Here is a 26476-nt window from a genome sequence, read left to right as displayed (position 1 = left end):
TTATTGGAGATATTTGTGCACAAATCTATAATGTTGTCATGCTAGTAACTCAAGGATTGGTAAAGGTCAAGACATGAAAATCAATCATATAAAGATCTAATCCAGTAATCACAAACCACTGCAATTGGTCCATCCTGAAAAGCGATGAGAAAAGTAACAGGTCCCACCAGTACTGTGTGTTTGGTTGCTCATGCTTCATATCGGCACCAGCAGAACATATATTCAGCATCATCCAGAAGAGAAATAACTCATTATTATTATTCTAACATGTTCTGTAAAGTAAATCTGATTTCATGTGCTGTAAAAAATACATAATAATATAAATGATATCAGAGCCAGAGGATCAAAATGACCATGAATTTAATTTCAACCCATAAAGATCTAAACAACACAATCAATCCCTGAACACTCACGATCAACACTTGATCATGAGCGATTATGACATACTTCATGTTTTAACCGTGTTTCACTGATATTCTTCATTTGCTGAGCACATGTCTTCATGAGAGGAACATGTTTACATTCATCAAATTTCCCCCCAAACACCTGAAGAAAAAACACAAGAAGTTACATTTCTAATAAAGAAAATTAAACCTGTTTTAGGACGATTCATATTTACAGAATTATTGTTATTTTCAATTTGTGTACATTTTACCCCCAATTCTCATTACCGTAATGCATGCACATCATTTATTTAATGTTCTGAAATAGACTTCAATTTATTTAATTCATATACTTTTACATTTTTCTTTAGGTTTTGGGTTCAAACATGACTGGAACATGTTCTCGACAGGTGTCATGAGATTCTGTAACATGATAATCATTAGTCGTCAGGTGGTTTCCCCGTCTCAGTGTCCTGTCTCACTCTCTCAGTGTCCTGTCTCACTCTCCTGTCTCACTCTCTCAGTCTCCTGTCTCACTCTCTCAGTCTCCTGTCTCACTCTCTGTCTCACTCTCTCAGTGTCCTGTCTCACTCTCTCAGTGTCCTGTCTCACTCTCTCAGTCTCCAGTCTCAGTCTCTCAGTGTCCTGTCTCACTCTCTCAGTGTCCCGTCTCACTCTCTCAGTGTCCCGTCTCACTCTCTCAGTGTCCTGTCTCAGTCTCCCGTCTCAGTCTCTCAGTGTCCCGTCTCAGTCTCTCAGTGTCCTGTCTCACTCTCCTGTCTCACTCTCCTGTCTCTCTCTCTCAGTCTCCTGTCTCACTCTCTCAGTCTCACTCTCTCAGTCTCCTGTCTCACTCTCTCAGTCTCACTCTCTCAGTCTCCTGTCTCACTCTCTCAGTCTCCTGTCTCACTCTCCTGTCTCACTCTCTCAGTGTCCTGTCTCACTCTCTCAGTGTCCTGTCTCACTCTCAGAGCGCTCAGCAGCACTTTCAGGAGCGAGTTTTCATTCAGCAGTTCTTCAGATGCGTCTGCGAGCTCCTGCAGTCTGTGAACGGTGTCTGCGAGCTGTTGAGTTTTCTCCCTGTACAGTGTCTCCAGACGGTCGCTCTGCGCCTGCAGCTCGCAGTTCTGCCTCTCCAGCACATGCGTGTGCAGCATCAGACGACGGTTTTCCCGCCACATGACAGCCAGCTGCTGAGAGAGGCGCTCTCGAGCGCGCTGCAGAGAAAAGACTTCCTGCTGCAGAGTGTGAAGCTCCGCCTCCAGCAGAGACTTTGACCCCACCCCGCTGCCTGTCTCCTCCCTAGGGGTGTGGCTAGAGTGCTGCAGAATGAAGCGCAGCAGGTTGGGGAGCGTCACAGGGGTATTTTCTGGAAACTTTACGCTCATCTGCTTCCTGATGGAGAGAACAAATAATGTGTGTTCATTATAATAATCATATAGTAATCAGTGACATATCAGTCAGTTTCATTTAATCAGATCCTGTTTACAACTGGTATTAAACACACACTCACACTCACACTCACTCTCTCTCTCTCTCTCACACACACACAACAACAACAACCGTCATTAGCCACTAAGTGGTGGTGACATCACCATGACGCTGGTTCCAGGCTATGTGCACCTTGACGCCACATGAAGTGACGAAAGTCCACTGGCAGGAGGTCACGGGGCAGACCCAGATGCCACGGGTCGAATGACTGAGACGACTGGCAGATGGACCATCTGTGCCCCCTACTGTGCCAACTTGCTGTGCTTTAGCTATCCGAAGCTCCGCTCATTGTTGTGAGCGTCGTTTCTCCGCCCTCCGTTGTTGTTGGAGGGCGAGTGCCTCCAACTGGCCAGTAGCGTCCGCAGCCCCAGCAGGTTCATCCCCACTTTGTCCCACGTTGTTTTCCAGGCTGAGGGACTTCCCATCCCCCAGGACCTCACAGAAATGCTGAGCAAATCTGCAAACCTGTTTCTGGGGGTCGGAGTTGGATCACCGTTCTTTCCCCTAATGATGGTAATAGGTGTGGCGCTGCAGGTTACTTTTTTGATGTAATTAAAGAGCGATTTGTGATCACAGGCCGCTGAGGCAGACTCCATCTCCAACCTATCATGGCTCTCCAAACCTAAGTAAGTCTTCTCATTCTCCGCAGTGGGATGCAGTAGCCAATGAGAGTGGGCACTTTTTCTCAGCCAGCTTGAACACCAAGGGACTTTGGGGAGGTCTGGACCGTGTACCCAAACCAGCCATTGCAGCTGTATGAGCCACAGTCCTAAACCTCGAAATCTGCAGGATTGGGGGACAATGCCAAACCCAGTCACAGGCAATGATGAAATTCTCACTTGCACTTTACATTTAGATTTACTTTCATGCATTTGCAGATGCTTTTATCCAAAGCGACTTACAGTGCACTTATTACAGGGACAATCCCCCCGGAGCAACCTGGAGTTAAGTGTCTTACTCAAGGACACAATGGTGGTGACTGTGGGGATCAAACCAGCAACCTTCTGATGACCAATGTATTATACAGAGCACTTATTACAGGGACAATCCCCCCGGAGCAACCTGGAGTTAAGTGTCTTACTCAAGGACACAATGGTGGTGACTGTGGGGATCAAACCAGCAACCTTCTGATGACCAGTTATGTGCTTTAGTCCACTACGCCACCACCACTCCTCTTTCATCAGCTAGCGGAGACCATGCCACTAAGGCTTGAATGGGGACCTGTGTTTACACCCACCACCGGAGTGGAAGAATGGCAGGCGCATCTTACAGATGACAAGTCGATGGTCAGTGGGCAGATCAGCTCCACGGTAGGTCCTGGTGTCAAGGACTTGTGCCCACAGCCGCTGTTCCATCACTATGTAGTCCAGCAGATGTTCTTGATTGGACCCGGCATGCATCCATGATGTGGTGTGGATCCACTGATGCTGGAACAGTGTGTTGGTAATTACAAAAATCTAGCAGCCTCCTGCGGTTGTTATTGAGCTGATCTGGCCCATGTCTTCCAATCACTCCAGACCAGGTGTCAGCATCCTGGCCAACTCGGGCATTGAAGTTACCCAACATGATGATTCTATCCCAAGGGTGCACTTTAGCCAGCACCTGTGACAGGCGGTCATAGAAGGCATCTGACTCATCAGCCTTGCCTGCATCCCTCCACACATGTTCGTCTCCAGTGGGGGCATAAGTAACAATGACCATCACTCCTCACCTCTGGTTGATGGGAAGTATCCTGGGGCTTTCAGGTTACCACAACACACCGCCACGCTCCCTTCATTCTTTTGTTCAGAAGAAGAGCCACTCCCTGTTGTTTGGCAGTCTCCTGCCCCGAGTAGAGGACAGTCCACCCCTCATTGTGGCAGGAGCCAGAGCTGGTCCACCGGACCTCCTGAACACCACAGAGATACAGGCGGTACCGGTCCAGCTCCCGACAGAGGAGTGGCAGCCTCTCCTACGCTGTGAGTGTTCGAACATTCCATGTGGCCAACCAAAGTATTTTGGTGTTGTTTCTGGAGGAGCCCCGAGGGTTAGGATTCAGTCTCCTGGCTCCGCCAAATGGGGTTTAGCCAGGAGACGTCATAGACGCCTGTCTATGCTGTATATTATTAAGCATGCTCCGGCACATGCTTAATAAGTTCTTTACGTCGTAGTGTTGTGGCAGTTTTACACACATACACACACACACACACACACACAGACAGACAGACAGACAGACACACACACAGAGACAGATAGGCACACACACACACACACACACACACACACACACACAGACAGACACACACACAGACAGACAGACAGACAGACACACACACAGAGACAGATAGACACACACACACACACACACACACACACACACACAGACAGACAGACAGACAGACACACACACAGAGACAGATAGGCACACACACACACACACACACACACACACAGACAGACAGACAGACACACACACAGAGACAGATAGGCACACACACACACACACACACACACAGACACACACAGACAGACAGACAGACACACACACACACACACACACACACACACATAGACAGACAGATACACACACACACACACACAGATAGACAGACAGACACAGAGACACACACACAGACAGACAGACAGACACACACACAGACAGACAGACACACACACACACACACACACAGACAGACAGACACACACACACAGACACACATAGACAGACACACACAGACAGACACAGACAGACAGACAGACAGACAGACACACAGACACACACAGACAGACAGACACAGACAGACACACACAGACAGACAGACACACAGACACAGACAGACACACACAGACAGACACACACAGACAGACAGACACACACAGACAGACAGACACAGACAGACAGACAGAGACAGACACACACAGACAGACACACAGACAGACAGACACACATAGACAGACACAGACAGACAGACACACACAGACAGACACACATAGACAGACACACACAGACAGACAGACACACACAGACAGACAGACACAGAGACACACAGACAGACACACACAGACAGACAGACAGACACACACAGACAGACAGACAGACACACACAGACAGACACAGAGACAGACAGACACAGAGACAGACAGACACAGAGACAGACAGACAGACACAGAGACACAGACCTGTGTCGGGGGAAGAACAGTACAGATGGCAGATGATCGACCATAAACTCCCAGGGCAGATCATTCACAGCAGCATTAACTCTGAAAACAACAATAAACATTTATTTAAAAGAATATTCTAGGTTTGATACAAAAAGTTAAGCTGTTTTGAATCTGGAACATTCCTTTAATGACAGCAATACACACATTACACAGATTATGTATGTCTGTTTTGCTCAACTAATCTTCCTTAATTGAATGAATTTAAATTAATCTATACTATATTTATCGTTACAGTAATTTGTCAGTAAGAATGTTTGTAGGTGCAGTTCCACACCTGGCCACAGTGAGGGCGCCGTTTCCCTGGAACAGACGAGCCAGTCGCAGAAACACATGATTGAGAGCAGAGCAGAAGCCACACCAGCTCGAATAATACAACAACAGCACGTCCTTCAGAGAGAAAACAACACCGATCATCATCATCTGTGAGTTTGTGTAATGTATTATCAAATACAAGAGTGTCATTTCAGTGACACTAGCGTCACCAAACAAAATGGCAAAATAATGCTTGCTTTCAAGTAGGTTTCCTGAACACTCTCCCTATCTGCCATTTGCCACCAAACAGATCCTACAACGTACCTAATATAATAATTACAATCACTAAAAACCCAGAAGACGATTAGCTTCTTCGAGCCATGTGTTTCTCATGGGTTTGAGTATAATAATGAGGTTAAACTCACTTGAACAAACTTTCATGTTTTGTTCTAAAACATAAATTACACAGTTAAGACTTCATTTTGAAGCTACTGTGTTTTGTAAAAATGTGTGTTGCTATGACAATGCTAATTAAGGACTACAACTACCATCAGCATGTGAGCTACAGGCTTTAAAAAATGGCCGACTGTTGTAGTCCTTATTTAGCAACGTGTTAGCAACGTGCATTTTTAAAAGACACAACAGCTTCAAACCCCACACTTGAGGTATGACTGTGTGTAAATTATGTTCTAGAAGAAATACTCAAGTAATCTCCTCTGCCTACAACTACAAACTGACATCACAGCAGAACAGCTCGATCTGACGGCAAATAACCAACTGGTATGATTTGTCATAGTGCTCATTGTAATAGAAAGATTTACCATTTTTGTGATGAAACAGCCAATAAAAATATGCTGAAAAAGTAAAGCTGAAAAATTATTTCTCACCTTGTGTGAGTCCATGACTGTGTCCAGGAAGTTGTCTGTGGTCACTTCCTGTATGAGGGATTGTGGGTGTTGTTGTTTGTGCTGCACTAGATGTCTGTGTAGAGGACTGTAGTGAACACTGAAGCTCTTAATGAACTGCTCTACTCCACAGACAGAGAGTGACACAAATTACAACGACTCCTACACAGAGTGTGTTTGTGTGTATGTTTGTGTGTGTTTTTGTACCCAGTGAGTCCGTGTTGTTGAGCACATAGTGCGTCTCGTCTCTGAGGTTGATGATGGTGATGAAGGGCAGCGCACTGCGGTTATCATGCGCTCCGAGTCTCTGCGCCAGCGGCCAGTTGAGTTGCGAGTCGAGCAGGTAAAAGCGCAGTGTCTTATTGGTGCGGCAGTGCAGTCCTGTGACGGCGTCAGGCAGCAGGGGGCGCCGCTGTGAGTTCTGTAGCGTTCTGCAGCAGGCGCTGTACTGACTGTAAGGACTATATGAGCTCCAGACGTGACTGCAGGACGCGCTCGACACCGTCTGCTTTAAATACCGCTGTAGAACCGTATGCAGCTCCGGAAGAGAGCAGTGAGACACAGGGAGAACAGCTGACATCAGATCTGAGGAAGAACTGGAGCGGATCACACACAGTTCACAGATGTTAGTTTTACCGCTCGTGACCGCGGAACTCGATCCAGACATCAGCAGTGATTGACAGCAGCGCGGGACAGTGGACACACCCTCATCTGACCCGCAACAAGAGTGATAACGCAACGCCACGTCTGTCACCTGACACACGGAGAGAAAGATCTATAAAATAACTTTCATTAAGGGAATATTCTGGGTTCAATATAAGTTGATCACCACAAACTTTTATTTACATATACATTTCTCAATTTATCCATTCATTTGCATATGCAAATTAGCAAATGTACCATTACTAGTTTCACTACAGCAAAAACCTAAAACATGAGTGTGTCATGTATTGGGGCAGATTGCTGCCAGCGGGTGAAAAATGTAAATAACATGACACTCATGTAATGACAATAATAGCCAGTAGATGGCGGCGCTTCTGTGTAATATTCTACATTTGACCACAAGAGAAGCATTTGGAAATGTATTTAGAAGTTTAGTTTTTCTTCAAACTGTTACCATATAGGACGGTTTACGTTACATGTACTTTAAGCTGTAATTACTCTAATGGAAGGAAAATGCATTATTTTATTATGGAATGTACATGGGGGTCAGGAGGCATGATCAAATGTGTTAATTAATTTTTTTTATTAATTTTTAATTTTATATCATTAAATCAGACTAAATTAACACAATTAATTGACAGCCTGATATTTGATTACATAATGTAATAGTAAATATGATTATTTATTTGCAGCTACTAAAGGCACCTGAGTCAGCAGCTGATTGGCTCTGATTGGATAGTGTGGGAGGAACGTAAGAAGGGCGGGGCCTTTCTTTAGCTCCGCCTCTAGTGAGTAACTCTTGGTTCCCATTGGCTGAATCCACTGGATGACACTCTCTCTGTTGTCATACACCCAATCACAGACGGCCTGTACAGTGAAGTTCCGTTGCGCTCGTGGAAAAACCTGCCGTTCAGACACAAATCAAGAGTTTTAATTTAACTTAAATGAGTGTGTGTGTGTGTGTGTGTGTGTGTGTGTGTGTGTGTGTGTGTGTGTCTCACCAGTGAGCCGTTCAACCGCCGGTGTAAATACACACTCTCATCCTCCCTGAGTGAAACCCCCTCTGCCACCGCCTGATTGGTCACCACTGCAAACCGCACCGCCCCCTGATGATCTGCACCAATCAGAAGACAGAGTTTACACAGCGAATCAGTGAGGGAGCGTGTGTAAAGTTCTGCATTAGTTAGTGCCGGTACCTCGTCTGAGCATGTGCAGAGCGGACAGCAGAAAGGTGACGTAACCATTCGGCTGAGGAGATGAATTAAACTGAAAATATCCCACCACACCCTGCTGCAAGACAAACACATCAGCATCCAGGACTGGAACTGTTTATGTCATCATGTACTATAAACCGCCACACACAGAGAGCGAGCGCTGATACCTGGTGGTGTGTGAGGAAGGTGTGCAGGGCTGCACGGGTGGGCAGGTACGTGAGCGGGCGAGAGACTCTCTGAATGAAACTCTCCAAATAATCCGAAGTGACAGGACCACTGTAGTCCATCGGACCAAACCTGCACACACACAGTCATGTCTGATTATTGTCTGAATGTTTCCTGTGCTGGTTACTGATCGTACGCATGGTCTGTACCTCCTGAAGTACAGGTGTATGTGTGGATACTGGAAGAAGTTCTTGTGTTTTCTACATCTGCCCTGATGCCACCAACAGTTCACTGCGATAAACTGCACCTGCACACACAGGAAACGCATCATCACATTCTGACCTCAGTCTATGATGTCATTAATGGTTCATACACCTGAAAATATTTTGGTAATATTTTTCATTAAACGTTTTCATAATAAAATACAATTAACAACAATTCAATCTGCCCAATTCCCGATGCGCTCCAAGTCCTCGTGATGGCGTAGTGACTCGCCTCAATCCGGGTGTTGGAGGAAGACTGTCAGTTGCCTCCAAGTCTGAGACCGTCAATCCGTGCATCTTTTCACATGACTTGAGTGTGTTACCATGGAGACATAGCGCGTGTGGAGGCTTCACGCTATTCTCCGCGGCATCCACGCACAACTCACCACACGCCCCACCGAGAGCGAGAACCACATTATAGTGACCACGAGGAGGTTACCCCATGTGTCTCTACCCTCCCTAGCAACCGGGACAATTTGGTTACCCCATGTGTCTCTACCCTCCCTAGCAACCGGGACAATTTGGTTACCCCATGTGACTCTACCCTCCCTAGCAACCGGGCCAATTTGGTTACCCCATATGACTCTACCCTCCCTAGCAACCGGCCCAATTTGGTTGCTAAGGAGACCTGACTGGAGTCACTCAGCACGAATTTCTTAGGTTTATAATTTGCATGAATTACTGGAAATTATGCAACTAAAGTAAAAAACTAAACTATTCTGAGCTATCAATTCACACATGCACTTTTGCAAAACAACATTACTGATTTGCCTGGACCTTTCAAGACTATCACAAGTCACTTTTGTAATTTTGACGAAACCTCTAGGTAATGTTACCTTGATGATATCCCTTACAAAAAAATCCAAACTAGCCGCTCGCAGCAAATGTTTGGCAGAAGTGTGCAGCTCTTAACTGGTGGTGGTGAACTTCCGGCAAACCTTTGGCAACAACGGACAATTTGTCGTAATACAGACTCGACCCCTCTCACCTCAGCAGCGAGTCGCAGCGCCACCTGCTGGACGTGCTGTCGTGCAGTGATGGAGTGAGCGCACCAGGGGGCGTAGTAGAAGACAACAGACACATCAGCATCCTCTCTGATCCGATCCGCTTCATCCAACTGACCCAGAAACAAGTCCAGCACTGGGACGTCCACGGGGAAGAAGCGCACTGGAGTCCGAGCGGCCGCCACCACAATCTTCTCCCGCCTGACAGAGACAGACTCAAGATCATTACGACAGCACAGGTCACATCGCAAATTATTCTTCATTTCTCAACTGTTCAGTCAAATTGTTAATAAAAGTATTAAATGAGATTAGACCGCCACTACTGGGGAAAGTCTCACAAGTGTGTTCAATCAGGGGCGTTGCACCAGAGACACATAGGTTAATCTAGTTGTGGCGTAAAGGGGCACTAAGACACAACTTACACACTAATAAATATTTGACTTGCGCTCTGACATATTTCACAACGCAATGACACATGAATTTGAGCTTACGCAGCGAGATCTGTCTGATAAGGTGTGTTTGGGCCTTAACAGTGCACGGGACGTGTCGCCCCGGTGTCTCATCACATTCAATATATATATAAGATATTAAAATGAATAAATGTCTGTTTTTCCAGACTGTTGTATTAGTATTTATCACCCATAATTTATTATAGATACAGTTCCTATATAATATACTGTTTATTAAATCTAATTTATGACGCATCATACATTAATGGGGATATCATTTATTACAAACAAGGTCTGAACATCACCGTAACAAGATCAAAGTGAAATTCACGACCTTTTAACACTTTGAAGGCTGTTTATTGGGTCAGTACAAGTAAAGGTCATATTATGAGACTACACGTGACTTTACGGAGAGCTGATGATGATGATCTAGTGAAGTCTTGCCTTAAGAACAGCTGCTGCTACCACATGAAGCTCTGACATAGTTACAGACTACATGTACACACATGTACACACATATGCACACTCATAGACACTCATGCACACACATGTACTCTCATAGACACTCATGCACACTCATGCACACACATGTACTCTCATAGACACTCATGCACACACATGCACACTCATGCACACACATGCACACACATGTACTCTCATAGACACTCATGCACACTCATGCACACACATGCACACTCATGCACACACATGCACACACATGTACTCTCATAGACACTCATGTACTCTCATGCACACACATGCACACTCATGTACACTCATGTACACACATGCACACACATGTACTCTCATGCACACACATGTACTCTCATAGACACTCATGTACACTCATGTACTCTCATGCACACACGTACTCTCATAGACACTCATGTACTCTCATGCACACACATGTACTCTCATAGACACTCATGTACACTCATGTACTCTCATGCACACACATGTACTCTCATAGACACTCATGCACACTCATCCACACACATGTACTCTCATGCACACACATGCACACTCATGCACACACATGCACACTCATGCACACACATGCACACACATGTACTCTCATGCACACACATGCACACTCATGCACACTCATACTCTCATAGACACTCATGTACACTCATGCACACACATGCACACTCATCCACACACATGTACTCTCATAGACACTCATGCACACACATGCACACTCATAGACACTCATGCACACACGTACTCTCATAGACACTCATGCACACACATGTACTCTCATAGACACTCATAGACACTCATGCACACACATGCACACACATGCACACACATGTACTCTCACAGACACTCATGCACACTCATGTACTCTCATAGACACTCATGCACACACATGTACTCTCATAGACACTCATGTACACTCATGTACACTCATGCACACACATGTACTCTCATAGCACACTCATGTACACTCATGTACACTCATGTACACTCATGTACTCTCATGCACACACATGCACACACATGCACACACATGCACTCTCATAGACACTCATGCACACTCATGTACTCTCATAGACACTCATGTACACTCATGCACACACATGTACTCTCATAGACACTCATGCACACACATGTACTCTAATAGACACTCATGCACACTCATGCACACTCATGCACACTCATACTCTCATAGACACTCATGTACACTCATGCACACACATGCACACTCATCCACACACATGTACTCTCATAGACACTCATGCACACACATGCACACTCATAGACACTCATGCACACACATGTACTCTCATAGACACTCATGCACACACATGCACACACATGTACTCTCATAGACACTCATGCACACTCATGTACTCTCATAGACACTCATGCACACACATGTACTCTCATAGACACTCATGTACACTCATGTACACTCATGCACACTCATGCACACACATGTACTCTCATAGACACTCATGCACACTCATGCACACTCATGTACACTCATGTACACTCATGTACACTCATGCACACACGTACTCTCATAGACACTCATGTACACTCATGTACTCTCATGCACACACATGTACTCTCATAGACACTCATGCACACTCATGCACACACATGCACACTCATCCACACACATGTACTCTCATGCACACACATGCACACTCATGCACACACATGCACACTCATGCACACACGTACTCTCATAGACACTCATGTACACTCATGTACTCTCATAGACACTCATGCACACACATGCACACACATGTACTCTCATAGACACTCATGCACACACATGTACTCTCATAGACACTCATGCACACTCATGCACACTCATGCACACACATGCACACACGTACTCTCATAGACACTCATGTACACTCATGTACTCTCATAGACACTCATGCACACACATGCACACACATGCACACACATGTACTCTCATAGACACTCATGCACACACATGCACACACGTACTCTCATAGACACTCATGCACACTCATGCACACACGTACTCTCATAGACACTCATGTACTCTCATGCACACACATGCACACACATGTACTCTCATAGACACTCATGCACACACATGCACACACATGTACTCTCATAGACACTCATGCACACTCATGTACACTCATGCACACACGTACTCTCATAGACACTCATGTACACTCATGTACACACATGCACACACATGTACTCTCATGCACACACATGCACACTCATGCACACACATGTACACTCATGCACACACGTACTCTCATAGACACTCATGTACACTCATGTACTCTCATGCACACACATGTACTCTCATAGACACTCATGCACACACATGCACACTCATCCACACACATGTACTCTCATGCACACACATGCACACTCATGCACACACATGCACACTCATGCACACACATGCACACACATGTACTCTCATAGACACTCATGCACACTCATGCACACACATGCACTCTCATGCACACACATGCACACTCATGCACACACATGCACACTCATACTCTCATAGACACTCATGTACACTCATGCACACTCATCCACACACATGTACTCTCATAGACACTCATGCACACACATGCACACTCATAGACACTCATGCACACACGTACTCTCATAGACACTCATGCACACACATGTACTCTCATAGACACTCATAGACACTCATGCACACACATGCACACACATGTACTCTCATAGACACTCATGCACACTCATGTACTCTCATAGACACTCATGCACACACATGTACTCTCATAGACACTCATAGACACTCATGCACACACATGCACACACATGCACACACATGTACTCTCATAGACACTCATGCACACTCATGTACTCTCATAGACACTCATGCACACACATGTACTCTCATAGACACTCATGCACACTCATGCACACTCATGTACACTCATGTACACTCATGTACACTCATGCACACTCATGCACACACATGTAATCTCATAGACACTCATGCACACACATGTACTCTCATGCACACACATGCACACACATGTAATCTCATAGACACTCATGCACACACATGTACTCTCATGCACACTCATGCACACTCATGCACACTCATGCACACTCATGTACACTCATGTACACTCATGCACACTCATGTACACTCATGCACACTCATGCACACACATGTAATCTCATAGACACTCATGCACACACATGTACTCTCATGCACACACATGTAATCTCATAGACACTCATGCACACACATGTACTCTCATGCACACTCATGCACACTCATGCACACTCATGTACACTCATGTACACTCATGCACACTCATGCACACACATGTAATCTCATAGACACTCATGCACACACATGTACTCTCATGCACACTCATGCACACTCATGCACACTCATGTACACTCATGTACACTCATGCACACTCATGCACACACATGTACTCTCATAGACACTCATGTACACTCATGTACTCTCATGCACACACATGTACTCTCATAGACACTCATGCACACACATGCACACTCATCCACACACATGTACTCTCATGCACACACATGCACACTCATGCACACACGTACTCTCATAGACACTCATGTACTCTCATAGACACTCATGCACACACATGCACACACATGCACACACATGTACTCTCATAGACACTCATGCACACACATGCACACACATGTACTCATAGACACTCATGCACACTCATGCACACTCATGTACACTCATGCACACACATGTACTCTCATAGACACTCATGTACACATGCACACACATGCACACTCATGCACACACATGTATTCTCATAGACACTCATGCACACACATGCACACACATGCACACACATGTACTCTCATAGACACTCATGCACACACATGCACACACATGCACACACATGTACTCTCATAGACACTCATGCACACACATGTACTTTCATAGACACTCATGCACACACACGTACTCTCATAGACACTCATGCACACACGCACACTCATGCACACACATGTACTCTCATAGACACTCATGCACACACATGTACTCTCATAGACACTCATGCACACACATGTACTCTCATAGACACTCATGCACACTCATGCACACACATGTACTCTCATAGACACTCATGCACACTCATGCACACACATGTACTCTCATAGACACTCATGTACACTCATGCACACACATGTACTCTCATAGACACTCATGCACACTCATGCACACTCATGCACACACATGCACACTCATGTACTCTCATAGACACTCAATGCACACTCATGTACACTCATGCACACACATGTACTCTCATAGACACTCATGCACACACATGTACTCTCATAGACACTCATGCACACTCATGCACACACATGTACTCTCATAGACACTCATGCACACACATGTACTCTCATAGACACTCATGTACACTCATGCACACACATGTACTCTCATAGACACTCATGCACACTCATGCACACACATGCACACTCATGTACTCTCATAGACACTCATGCACACTCATGTACACTCATGTGCTCTCATAGACACTCATGCACACTCATGTACACTCATGTGCTCTCATAGACACTCATGCACACTCATGCACACTCATAGACACTCAATGCACACTCATGCACTCTCATAGACACTCATGCACACTCATGCACTCTCATAGACACTCATGCACACTCATGCACACACATGTACTCTCATAGACACTCATGTACACTCATGCACACATATGCACACACATGTACTCTCATAGACACTCATGTACACTCATGCACACTCGTACTCTCATAGACACTCATGTACCCTCATGCACACACATGCACACACATGTACTCTCATAGACACTCAATGCACACTCAATGCACACTCATAGACACTCAATGCACACTCATGCACACACATGTACTCTCATAGACACTCATGTACACATGCACACACATGTACTCTCATAGACACTCATGTACACACATGCACACTCAATGCACACTCATGTACACTCATGTACACACATGTACTCTCATAGACACTCATGTACACACATGCACACATGTACTCTCATGCACACACATGTACTCTCATAGACACTCATGCACACTCATGCACACACATGTACTCTCATAGACACTCATGCACACTCATGCACACTCATGTACACTCATGTACACTCATGCACACACATGTACTCTCATAGACACTCATGTACACACATGCACACATGTACTCTCATGCACACACATGTACTCTCATAGACACTCATGCACACTCATGCACACACATGTACTCTCATAGACACTCATGCACACTCATGCACACACATGTACTCTCATAGACACTCATGTACACACATGCACACATGTACTCTCATGCACACACATGTACTCTCATAGACACTCATGTACACTCATGCACACACATGTACTCTCATAGACACTCATGTACACACATGCACACATGTACTCTCATGCACACACATGTACTCTCATAGACACTCATGTACACTCATGCACACACATGTACTCTCATAGACACTCATGCACACTCATGCACACACATGTACTCTCATAGACACTCATGCACACTCATGCACACACATGCACACACATGCACACACGTACTCTCATAGACACTCATTGCACACTCATGCACACACATGTACTCAATGCACACTCATGTACACTCATGCACACACATGTACTCTCATAGACACTCATGCACACTCATGCACACACGTACTCTCATGCACACACGTACTCTCATAGACACTCATTGCACACTCATGCACACTCATGCACACACATGTACTCTCATAGACACTCAATGCACACTCATGTACACTCATGCACACACATGTACTCTCATAGACACTCAATGCACACTCAATGCACACTCATGCACTCTCATAGACACTCATGCACACTCATGCACTCTCATAGACACTCATGCACACTCATGCACACACATGTACTCTCATAGACACTCATGCACACACATGCACACACATGTACTCTCATAGACACTCATGTACACTCATAGACACTCAATGCACACTCATGCACACACATGTACTCTCATAGACACTCATGTACACTCATGCACACACATGTACTCTCATAGACACTCATGCACACACACGTACTCTCATAGACACTCATGTACACTCATGCACACACATGTACTCTCATAGACACTCATGTACACTCATGCACACACGTACTCTCATGCACACACGTACTCTCATAGACACTCATTGCACACTCATGCACACACATGTACTCTCATAGACACTCAATGCACACTCATGTACACTCATGCACACACATGTACTCTCATAGACACTCATGCACTCTCATAGACACTCATGCACACTCATGCACACTCATGCACACTCATGTACTCTCATAGACACTCATGCACACTCATGCACTCTCATGCACACTCATACGCTTGTGGAAGTTGTACACACACTACTCACACACACAACTCTCTCTCACACACACACACACACACACACACACCTCTCTCTCACACATTCACACACGTACTCTCATGCACACACGTACTCTCATAGACACTCATTGCACACTCATGCACACACATGCACACTCATGTACTCTCATAGACACTCAATGCACACTCATGTACACTCATGCACACACACATGTACTCTCATAGACACTCATGCACACTCATGCACACACATGCACACTCATGTACTCTCATAGACACTCAATGCACACTCATGTACACTCATGCACACACACATGTACTCTCATAGACACTCATGCACACTCATGTACACTCATGTGCTCTCATAGACACTCATGCACACTCATGTACACTCATGTGGTCTCATAGACACTCAATGCACACTCAATGCACACTCATAGACACTCAATGCACACTCATGCACTCTCATAGACACTCATGCACACTCATGCACTCTCATAGACACTCATGCACACTCATGCACTCTCATAGACACTCATGCACACTCATGCACACACATGTACTCTCATAGACACTCATGTACACTCATGCACACATATGCACACACATGTACTCTCATAGACACTCATGTACACTCATGCACACTCGTACTCTCATAGACACTCATGTACCCTCATGCACACACATGCACACACATGTACTCTCATAGACACTCAATGCACACTCAATGCACACTCATAGACACTCAATGCACACTCATGCACACACATGTACTCTCATAGACACTCATGTACACATGCACACACATGTACTCTCATAGACACTCATGTACACACATGCACACTCAATGCACACTCATGTACACTCATGTACACACATGTACTCTCATAGACACTCATGTACACACATGCACACATGTACTCTCATGCACACACATGTACTCTCATAGACACTCATGCACACTCATGCACACACATGTACTCTCATAGACACTCATGCACACTCATGCACACTCATGTACACTCATGCACACACATGTACTCTCATAGACACTCATGTACACACATGCACACATGTACTCTCATGCACACACATGTACTCTCATAGACACTCATGCACACTCATGCACACACATGTACTCTCATAGACACTCATGTACACTCATGCACACACATGTACTCTCATAGACACTCATGCACACACATGTACTCTCATAGACACTCATGCACACTCATGTACTCTCATAGACACTCATGCACACTCATGCACACACATGTACTCTCATATACACTCAATGCACACACATGTACTCTCATAGACACTCATGCACACACATGTACTCTCATAGACACTCATGTACACACATGCACACATGTACTCTCATGCACACACATGTACTCTCATAGACACTCATGTACACTCATGCACACTCATGCACACACGTACTCTCATAGACACTCATTGCACACTCATGCACACTAATGCACACACATGTACTCTCATAGACACTCAATGCACACTCATGTACACTAATGCACACACATGTACTCTCATAGACACTCATGCACACTCATGTACACTCATGCACACACATGCACTCTCATAGACACTCATGTACACTCATGCACACTCATGCACACACGTACTCTCATAGACACTCATTGCACACTCATGCACACTAATGCACACACATGTACTCTCATAGACACTCAATGCACACTCATGTACACTAATGCACACACATGTACTCTCATAGACACTCAATGCACACTCATGTACACTCATGCACACACATGTACTCTCATAGACACTCATGCACACTCATGTACACTCCTGCACACACATGCACTCTCATAGACACTCATGCACACACAAGTACTCTCATAGACACTCATGCACACTCATGTACTCTCATAGACACTCATGCACACTCATGCACACACATGCACACACATGTACTCTCATATACACTCAATGCACACTCATGCACACACATGTACTCTCATAGACACTCAATGCACACTCATGCACACACATGTACTCTCATAGACACTCAATGCACACTCAATGCACACTCATAGACACTCATGCACACACATGTACTCTCATAGACACTCAATGCACACTCATGCACACACATGTACTCTCATAGACACTCAATGCCCACTCATGCACACACATGTACTCTCATAGACACTCAATGCCCACTCATGCACACTCAATGCACTCTCATAGACACTCATGCACACACATGTACTCTCATAGACACTCATGCACACACATGTACTCTCATAGACACTCATGCACACTCATGCACACACATGTACTCTCATAGACACTCATGCACACACATGTACTCTCATAGACACTCATGCACACACATGCACACTCATGCACACTCATGCACACACATGTACTCTCATAGACACTCATGCACACTCATGCACACACATGTACTCTCATAGACACTCATGCACACACATGTACTCTCATAGACACTCATGCACACACATGTACTCTCATAGACACTCAATGCACACTCATAGACACTCATGTACACTCATGCACACACATGTACTCTCATAGACACTCATGCACACTCATGTACACACATGTACTCTCATAGACACTCATGCACACACGTACTCTCATAGACACTCATGCACACACATGTACTCTCATAGACACTCAAGCACTCTCATAGACACTCATGCACACACATGTACTCTCATAGACACTCATGCACACTCATGCACACTCATGCACACACATGTACTCTCATAGACACTCATGCACACACATGTACTCTCATAGACACTCATGCACACACATGTACTCTCATAGACACTCATGCACACACATGTACTCTCATAGACACTCATGCACACACGTACTCTCATAGACACTCATGTACACTCATGCACAGGCATGCACACGCATGCACACGTATGCACACACATGCACACACACGCACACACTACTCTCTCTCTCTCTCTCTCTCTCTCACACACACACACACACACACACACAACTCTCTCTCACACAGACACACCTCTCTCTACACACACACACACACACACACACACACTACTCTCTCTCTCACACACACACACTACTCTCTCTCTACACACACACACACACACACACACACACACACACACACAGACCTCTCTCTCACAGACACACACATACACACTACTCTCACACACACGTACTCTCATAGACACACATGCACACACATGCACACATGTACTCTCATGCACACACGTACTCTCATAGACACTCATTGCACACTCATGCACACACATGCACACTCATGCACACACATGTACTCTCATAGACACTCAATGCACACTCATGCACACACATGTACTCTCATAGACACTCAATGCACACTCATGTACACTCATGCACACACATGTACTCTCATAGACACTCATGCACTCATGCACACACATGCACACTCATGCACTCATGCACACACATGCACACTCTTGTACACTCATGTACTCTCATAGACACTCATGCACACTCATGCACACTCATAGACACTCATGCACACTCATGCACACACATGTACTCTCATAGACACTCATGCACACACATGTACTCTCATAGACACTCATGCACACACGTACTCTCATAGACACTCATGTGCACTCTCATGCACTCTCATACGCTTGTAGAAGTTGTTCACACACTACTCACACACACAACTCTCTCTACACACACACACACACCTCTCTCTCACACATGCACACACGTACTCTCATGCACACACATACTCTCATAGACACTCATTGCACACTCATGCACACACATGCACTCTCATAGACACTCAATGCACACTCATGTACACTCATGCACACACATGTACTCTCATAGACACTCATGCACACACATGTACTCTCATAGACACTCATGCACACTCATGCACACACATGTACTCTCATAGACACTCATGCACACACATGTACTCTCATAGACACTCATGCACACACATGTACTCTCATAGACACTCATGCACACTCATGCACACACATGTACTCTCATAGACACTCATGCACACTCATGCACACACGTACTCTCATAGACACTCATGCACACTCATGCACACACATGTACTCTCATAGACACTCATGTACACTCATGTACACTCATGCACACACATGTACTCTCATAAACACTCATAGACACTCAATGCACACTCATGCACTCTCATAGACACTCATGCACACTCATGTACACTCATGCACACACATGTACTCTCATAGACACTCATGTACACTCATGCACACACATGTACTCTCATAGACACTCATGCACACTCATGCACTCTCATAGACACTCATGCACACTCATGTACTCTCATAGACACTCATGTACACTCATGCACACACATGTACTCTCATAGACACTCATGTACACTCATGCACACACATGTACTCTCATAGACACTCATGCACACTCATGCACTCTCATAGACACTCATGCACACACATGTACTCTCATAGACACTCATGCACACTCATGTACACTCATGCACACACATGTACTCTCATAGACACTCATGTACACTCATGCACACACATGTACTCTCATAGACACTCATGCACACTCATGTACTCTCATAGACACTCATGCACACTCATGTACACTCATGCACACACATGTACTCTCATAGACACTCATGCACACTCATGCACTCTCATAGACACTCAATGCACACTCATGCACTCTCATAGACACTCATGCACACTCATGTACACTCATGCACACACATGTACTCTCATAGACACTCATGCACACTCATGTACACTCATGTACTCTCATAGACACTCATGTACACTCATGCACACACATGTACACTCATGCACACACGTACTCTCATAGACACTCATGCACACTCATGTACACTCATGCACACACATGTACTCTCATAGACACTCATGCACACTCATGTACACTCATGCACACACATGTACTCTCATAGACACTCATGTACACTCATGCACACACATGTACTCTCATAGACACTCATGCACACCATGTACTCTCATAGACACTCATGTGCACACTCATGCACACACATGTACTCTCATAGACAATCATGCACACTCATGCACACACATGTACTCTCATAGACACTCATGTACACATGCACACACATGTACTCTCATAGACACTCATGCACACACATGTACTCTCATAGACACTCATGCACACCATGTACTCTCATAGACACTCATGTGCACACTCATGCACACACATGTACTCTCATAGACACTCATGCACACTCATGCACACACATGTACTCTCATAGACACTCATGTGCACACTCATGCACACACATGTACTCTCATAGACACTCATGCACACTCATGCACACACATGTACTCTCATAGACACTCATGTACACATGCACACACATGTACTCTCATAGACACTCATGCACACTCATGCACACACATGTACTCTCATAGACACTCATGCACACTCATGCACACACATGTACTCTCATAGACACTCATGTACACTCATGCACACACATGTACTCTCATAGACACTCATGCACACTCATGCACACACATGTACTCTCATAGACACTCATGCACACTCATGCACACACATGTACTCTCATAGACACTCATGCACACTCATGCACACACATGTACTCTCATAGACACTCATGCACACACATGTACTCTCATAGACACTCATGCACACTCATGCACACACATGTACTCTCATAGACACTCATGCACACTCATGCACACACATGTACTCTCATAGACACTCATGCACACTCATGCACACACATGTACTCTCATAGACACTCATGTACACATGCACACACATGTACTCTCATAGACACTCATGCACACATGCACACACATGTACTCTCATAGACACTCATGCACACACATGTACTCTCATAGACACTCATGCACACTCATGCACACACGTACTCTCATAGACACTCATGCACACACATGTACTCTCATAGACACTCATGCACACACATGTACTCTCATAGACACTCATGCACACATGCACACACATGTACTCTCATAGACACTCATGCACACATGCACACACATGTACTCTCATAGACACTCATGCACACATGCACACACATGTACTCTCATAGACACTCATGCACACACATGTACTCTCATAGACACTCATGCACACTCATGCACACACGTACTCTCATAGACACTCATGCACACACATGTACTCTCATAGACACTCATGTACACTCATGCACACATGTACTCTCATAGACACTCATGCACACTCATGCACACACATGTACTCTCATAGACACTCATGTACACTCATGCACACACATGTACTCTCATAGACACTCATGTACACATGCACACACATGTACTCTCATAGACACTCATGCACACTTATGCACTCTCATAGACACTCATGCACACTCATGTACACTCATGTACTCTCATAGACACTCATGCACACTCATGCACTCTCATAGACACTCATGCACACTCATGTACACTCATAGACACTCATGCACACTCATGTACACTCATAGACACTCATGCACACTCATGTACACTCATGTACACTCATAGACACTCATGCACACTCATGTACACTCATAGACACTCATGTACACTCATGCACACTCATGCACTCTCATAGACACTCAATGCACACTCATGCACTCTCATAGACACTCATGCACACTCATGTACACTCATGCACACTCATGTACTCTCATAGACACTCATGCACACCATGTACTCTCATAGACACTCATGTGCACACTCATGCACACACATGTACTCTCATAGACACTCATGTACACTCATGTACACTCATGCACACTCATGCACACACATGTACTCTCATAGACACTCATGCACACACATGTACTCTCATAGACACTCATGTACACTCATGTACACTCATGCACACTCATGCACACACATGTACTCTCATAGACACTCAATGCACACTCATAGACACTCATGCACACACATGTACTCTCATAGACACTCATGCACACCATGTACTCTCATAGACACTCATGTGCACACTCATGCACACACATGTACTCTCATAGACACTCATGTACACTCATGTACACTCATGCACACTCATGCACACTCATGCACACTCATGCACACTCATAGACACTCAATGCACACTCATGCACACTCATGCACACTCATAGACACTCATGTACACATGCACACACATGTACTCTCATAGACACTCATGTACACATGCACACACATGTACTCTCATAGACACTCATGCACACACATGTACTCTCATAGACACTCAATGCACACTCATGCACACACATGTACTCTCATAGACACTCAATGCCCACTCATGCACACACATGTACTCTCATAGACACTCATGCACACACATGTACTCTCATAGACACTCATGCACACTCATGCACTCTCATAGACACTCATGCACACACATGTACTCTCATAGACACTCAATGCACACTCAATGCACACTCATGCACTCTCATAGACACTCATGCACACACATGTACTCTCATAGACACTCATGCACTCTCATAGACACTCATGCACACACATGTACTCTCATAGACACTCATGCACACACATGCACACATGTACTCTCATAGACACTCATGTGCACTCAAGCACACTCATGCACACTCATGCACACACATGCACACTCATGCACACTCATACGCTTGTGGAAGTTGTACACACACACTACTCACACACACAACTCTCTCACACACACACACACAGACCTCTCTCTCTCACACACACTACTCTCTCTCACACACACACACACACACTACTCTCTCACACACACACACACACACAACTCTCTCTCACACAGACACACACAACTCTCTCTCACACAGACACACACACACACACACACACACACACACACACACACAACTCTCTCTCACACAGACACACCCACACACTACTCTCTCTCACACACACACCCACACACTACTCTCTCTCACACACACACACACACACACACACACACACACACACACACACAACTCTCTCTCACACAGACACACACACACACACACACACACACACACAGACAGACAGACCTCTCTCTCACAGACACACACACACACACACACACACACTACTCTCTCACACACACTACTCTCTCACACACAGACACACACACACACACCTCTCTCACACACAGACACACACACACACACACACACACACACACACACACACACCTTTCTCACGCAGACACACCTCTCTCTCACACAGACACACACACACACACACACACACACCTCTCTCTCACACAGACAGACAGACAGACAGACAGACACACACACACACACACACACACACACTCTCTCTCACACAGACAGACAGACAGACAGACAGACACACACACACACACACACACACACACACACACACACACACACACACACACACACACACACCTCTCTCTCACACAGACAGACAGACAGACAGACAGACAGACAGACAGACAGACACACACACACACACACACACACACACACACACACACACACACACACACACACACACACACACACACACACACACACACACACACACACACACACACACACACGATTTACCCGCAGGTGTAAGTTATCGGTAGGATGAGAGCGCAGATGAGCAGTATCACGCCGCAGCACAGTTCAGGTCTTCTCGCCATCTGTACCGCCAACTGCCGGAGCTGTGCCCAAACCCGCCGCAGCATAACCGACCCGCTACAGCGACCACATCAGCCCCGCAGAATCGAACACATCCGAACCGAATCCAGGCGAACATGAGCCGCTCACAATCACAACAAGCGCCGCACCAACGGACAAATCACACGTATCACTTCCGCTTCACAGCAGAGGCGGGGCCACGGCGAGGGAGCGTCTCTAAATTACACACAGATTAACTGTTACTTACATCTCTTGCAGATAGACCCTAAATTTTATTACATATTACTTCATATTTAATATAAACATTGATTAGGGAGCGTCTATAAGGCACAAATACAACGAGAATACGGGAGCATCTTCTTTACATTACACACTGTTAAAAGGGAATGAGAGATTGTCTCTAAACTATAAACAGACAAACGAGAATAAGGGACTGTCTCTAAACTATAAACAGATAAACGAGAATAAGGGACTGTCTCTAAACTATAAACAGACAAACGGGAATAAGGGACTGTCTCTAAACTATAAACAGACAAACGAGAATAAGGGACTGTCCCTAAACTATAAACAGACAAACAAGAATAAGGGACTGTCTCTAAACTATAAACAGACAAACAAGAATAAGGGACTGTCTCTAAACTATAAACAGACAAATGGGAATAAGGAATCAGGAGATAAAAGAAAGACATTTATATTCCATTCAAAATAGAGTTGTGTAAAGTAGGGACAGAAAGAGAAAACAGGAAACAATCAAGACAAGGTTGACGTACGGTGAGGGAGTATGGGGGGTTGACATACAGTGAGGGAGTATGGGGGGT

The 26476-nt window shown here is 45.2% G+C and overlaps 1 protein-coding gene across 2 annotated transcripts; it reads right to left on the bottom strand.

The window, feature by feature from the left end:
- Nucleotides 1-195: 195 nt before the first annotated feature.
- On the bottom strand, nucleotides 196-25830 carry txndc11 (thioredoxin domain containing 11). Of its 2 annotated transcripts, none has more exons than XM_052138265.1 (12): nucleotides 25581-25830; nucleotides 9526-9742; nucleotides 8484-8581; nucleotides 8277-8406; nucleotides 8092-8182; nucleotides 7897-8009; nucleotides 7601-7798; nucleotides 6440-6986; nucleotides 6215-6354; nucleotides 5350-5462; nucleotides 5034-5114; nucleotides 196-1778 (listed from the first exon to the last, which is right to left on the bottom strand). In XM_052138265.1, the coding sequence occupies exons 1-12, from the start codon at nucleotides 25703-25705 to the stop codon at nucleotides 1277-1279; spliced, it is 2355 nt and encodes a 784-aa protein (XP_051994225.1). In that variant the 5' UTR covers nucleotides 25706-25830; the 3' UTR covers nucleotides 196-1276. The 2 variants fall into 2 exon arrangements, with proteins under 2 accessions (XP_051994225.1, XP_051994224.1); XM_052138264.1 differs by having other exon boundaries at nucleotides 198-1778; nucleotides 8092-8185.
- Nucleotides 25831-26476: the final 646 nt, after the last annotated feature.

This window comes from Xyrauchen texanus, chromosome 11 (assembly GCF_025860055.1).
Source record: "Xyrauchen texanus isolate HMW12.3.18 chromosome 11, RBS_HiC_50CHRs, whole genome shotgun sequence".
Lineage (NCBI taxonomy): Eukaryota > Metazoa > Chordata > Actinopteri > Cypriniformes > Catostomidae > Xyrauchen > Xyrauchen texanus.
This window is presented reverse-complemented; position numbering and strand designations above follow the sequence as displayed.

What these genes read in the sequence shown, in the direction of transcription:
- txndc11 (XM_052138264.1), bottom strand. Translation starts at nt 25,705, where the DNA reads ATGCTGCGGCGGGTTTGGGCACAGCTCCGGCAGTTGGCGGTACAGATG. An exon ending in CCTTCCTCACACACCACCAG is followed by an intron (nt 8,186 to 8,276) that starts GTATCAGCGCTC and finishes TTTGTCTTGCAG; the next exon opens with CAGGGTGTGGTGGGATATTT. An exon ending in CTGTTCTTCCCCCGACACAG is followed by an intron (nt 1,779 to 5,033) that starts GTCTGTGTCTCT and finishes TCTCTCCATCAG; the next exon opens with GAAGCAGATGAGCGTAAAGT.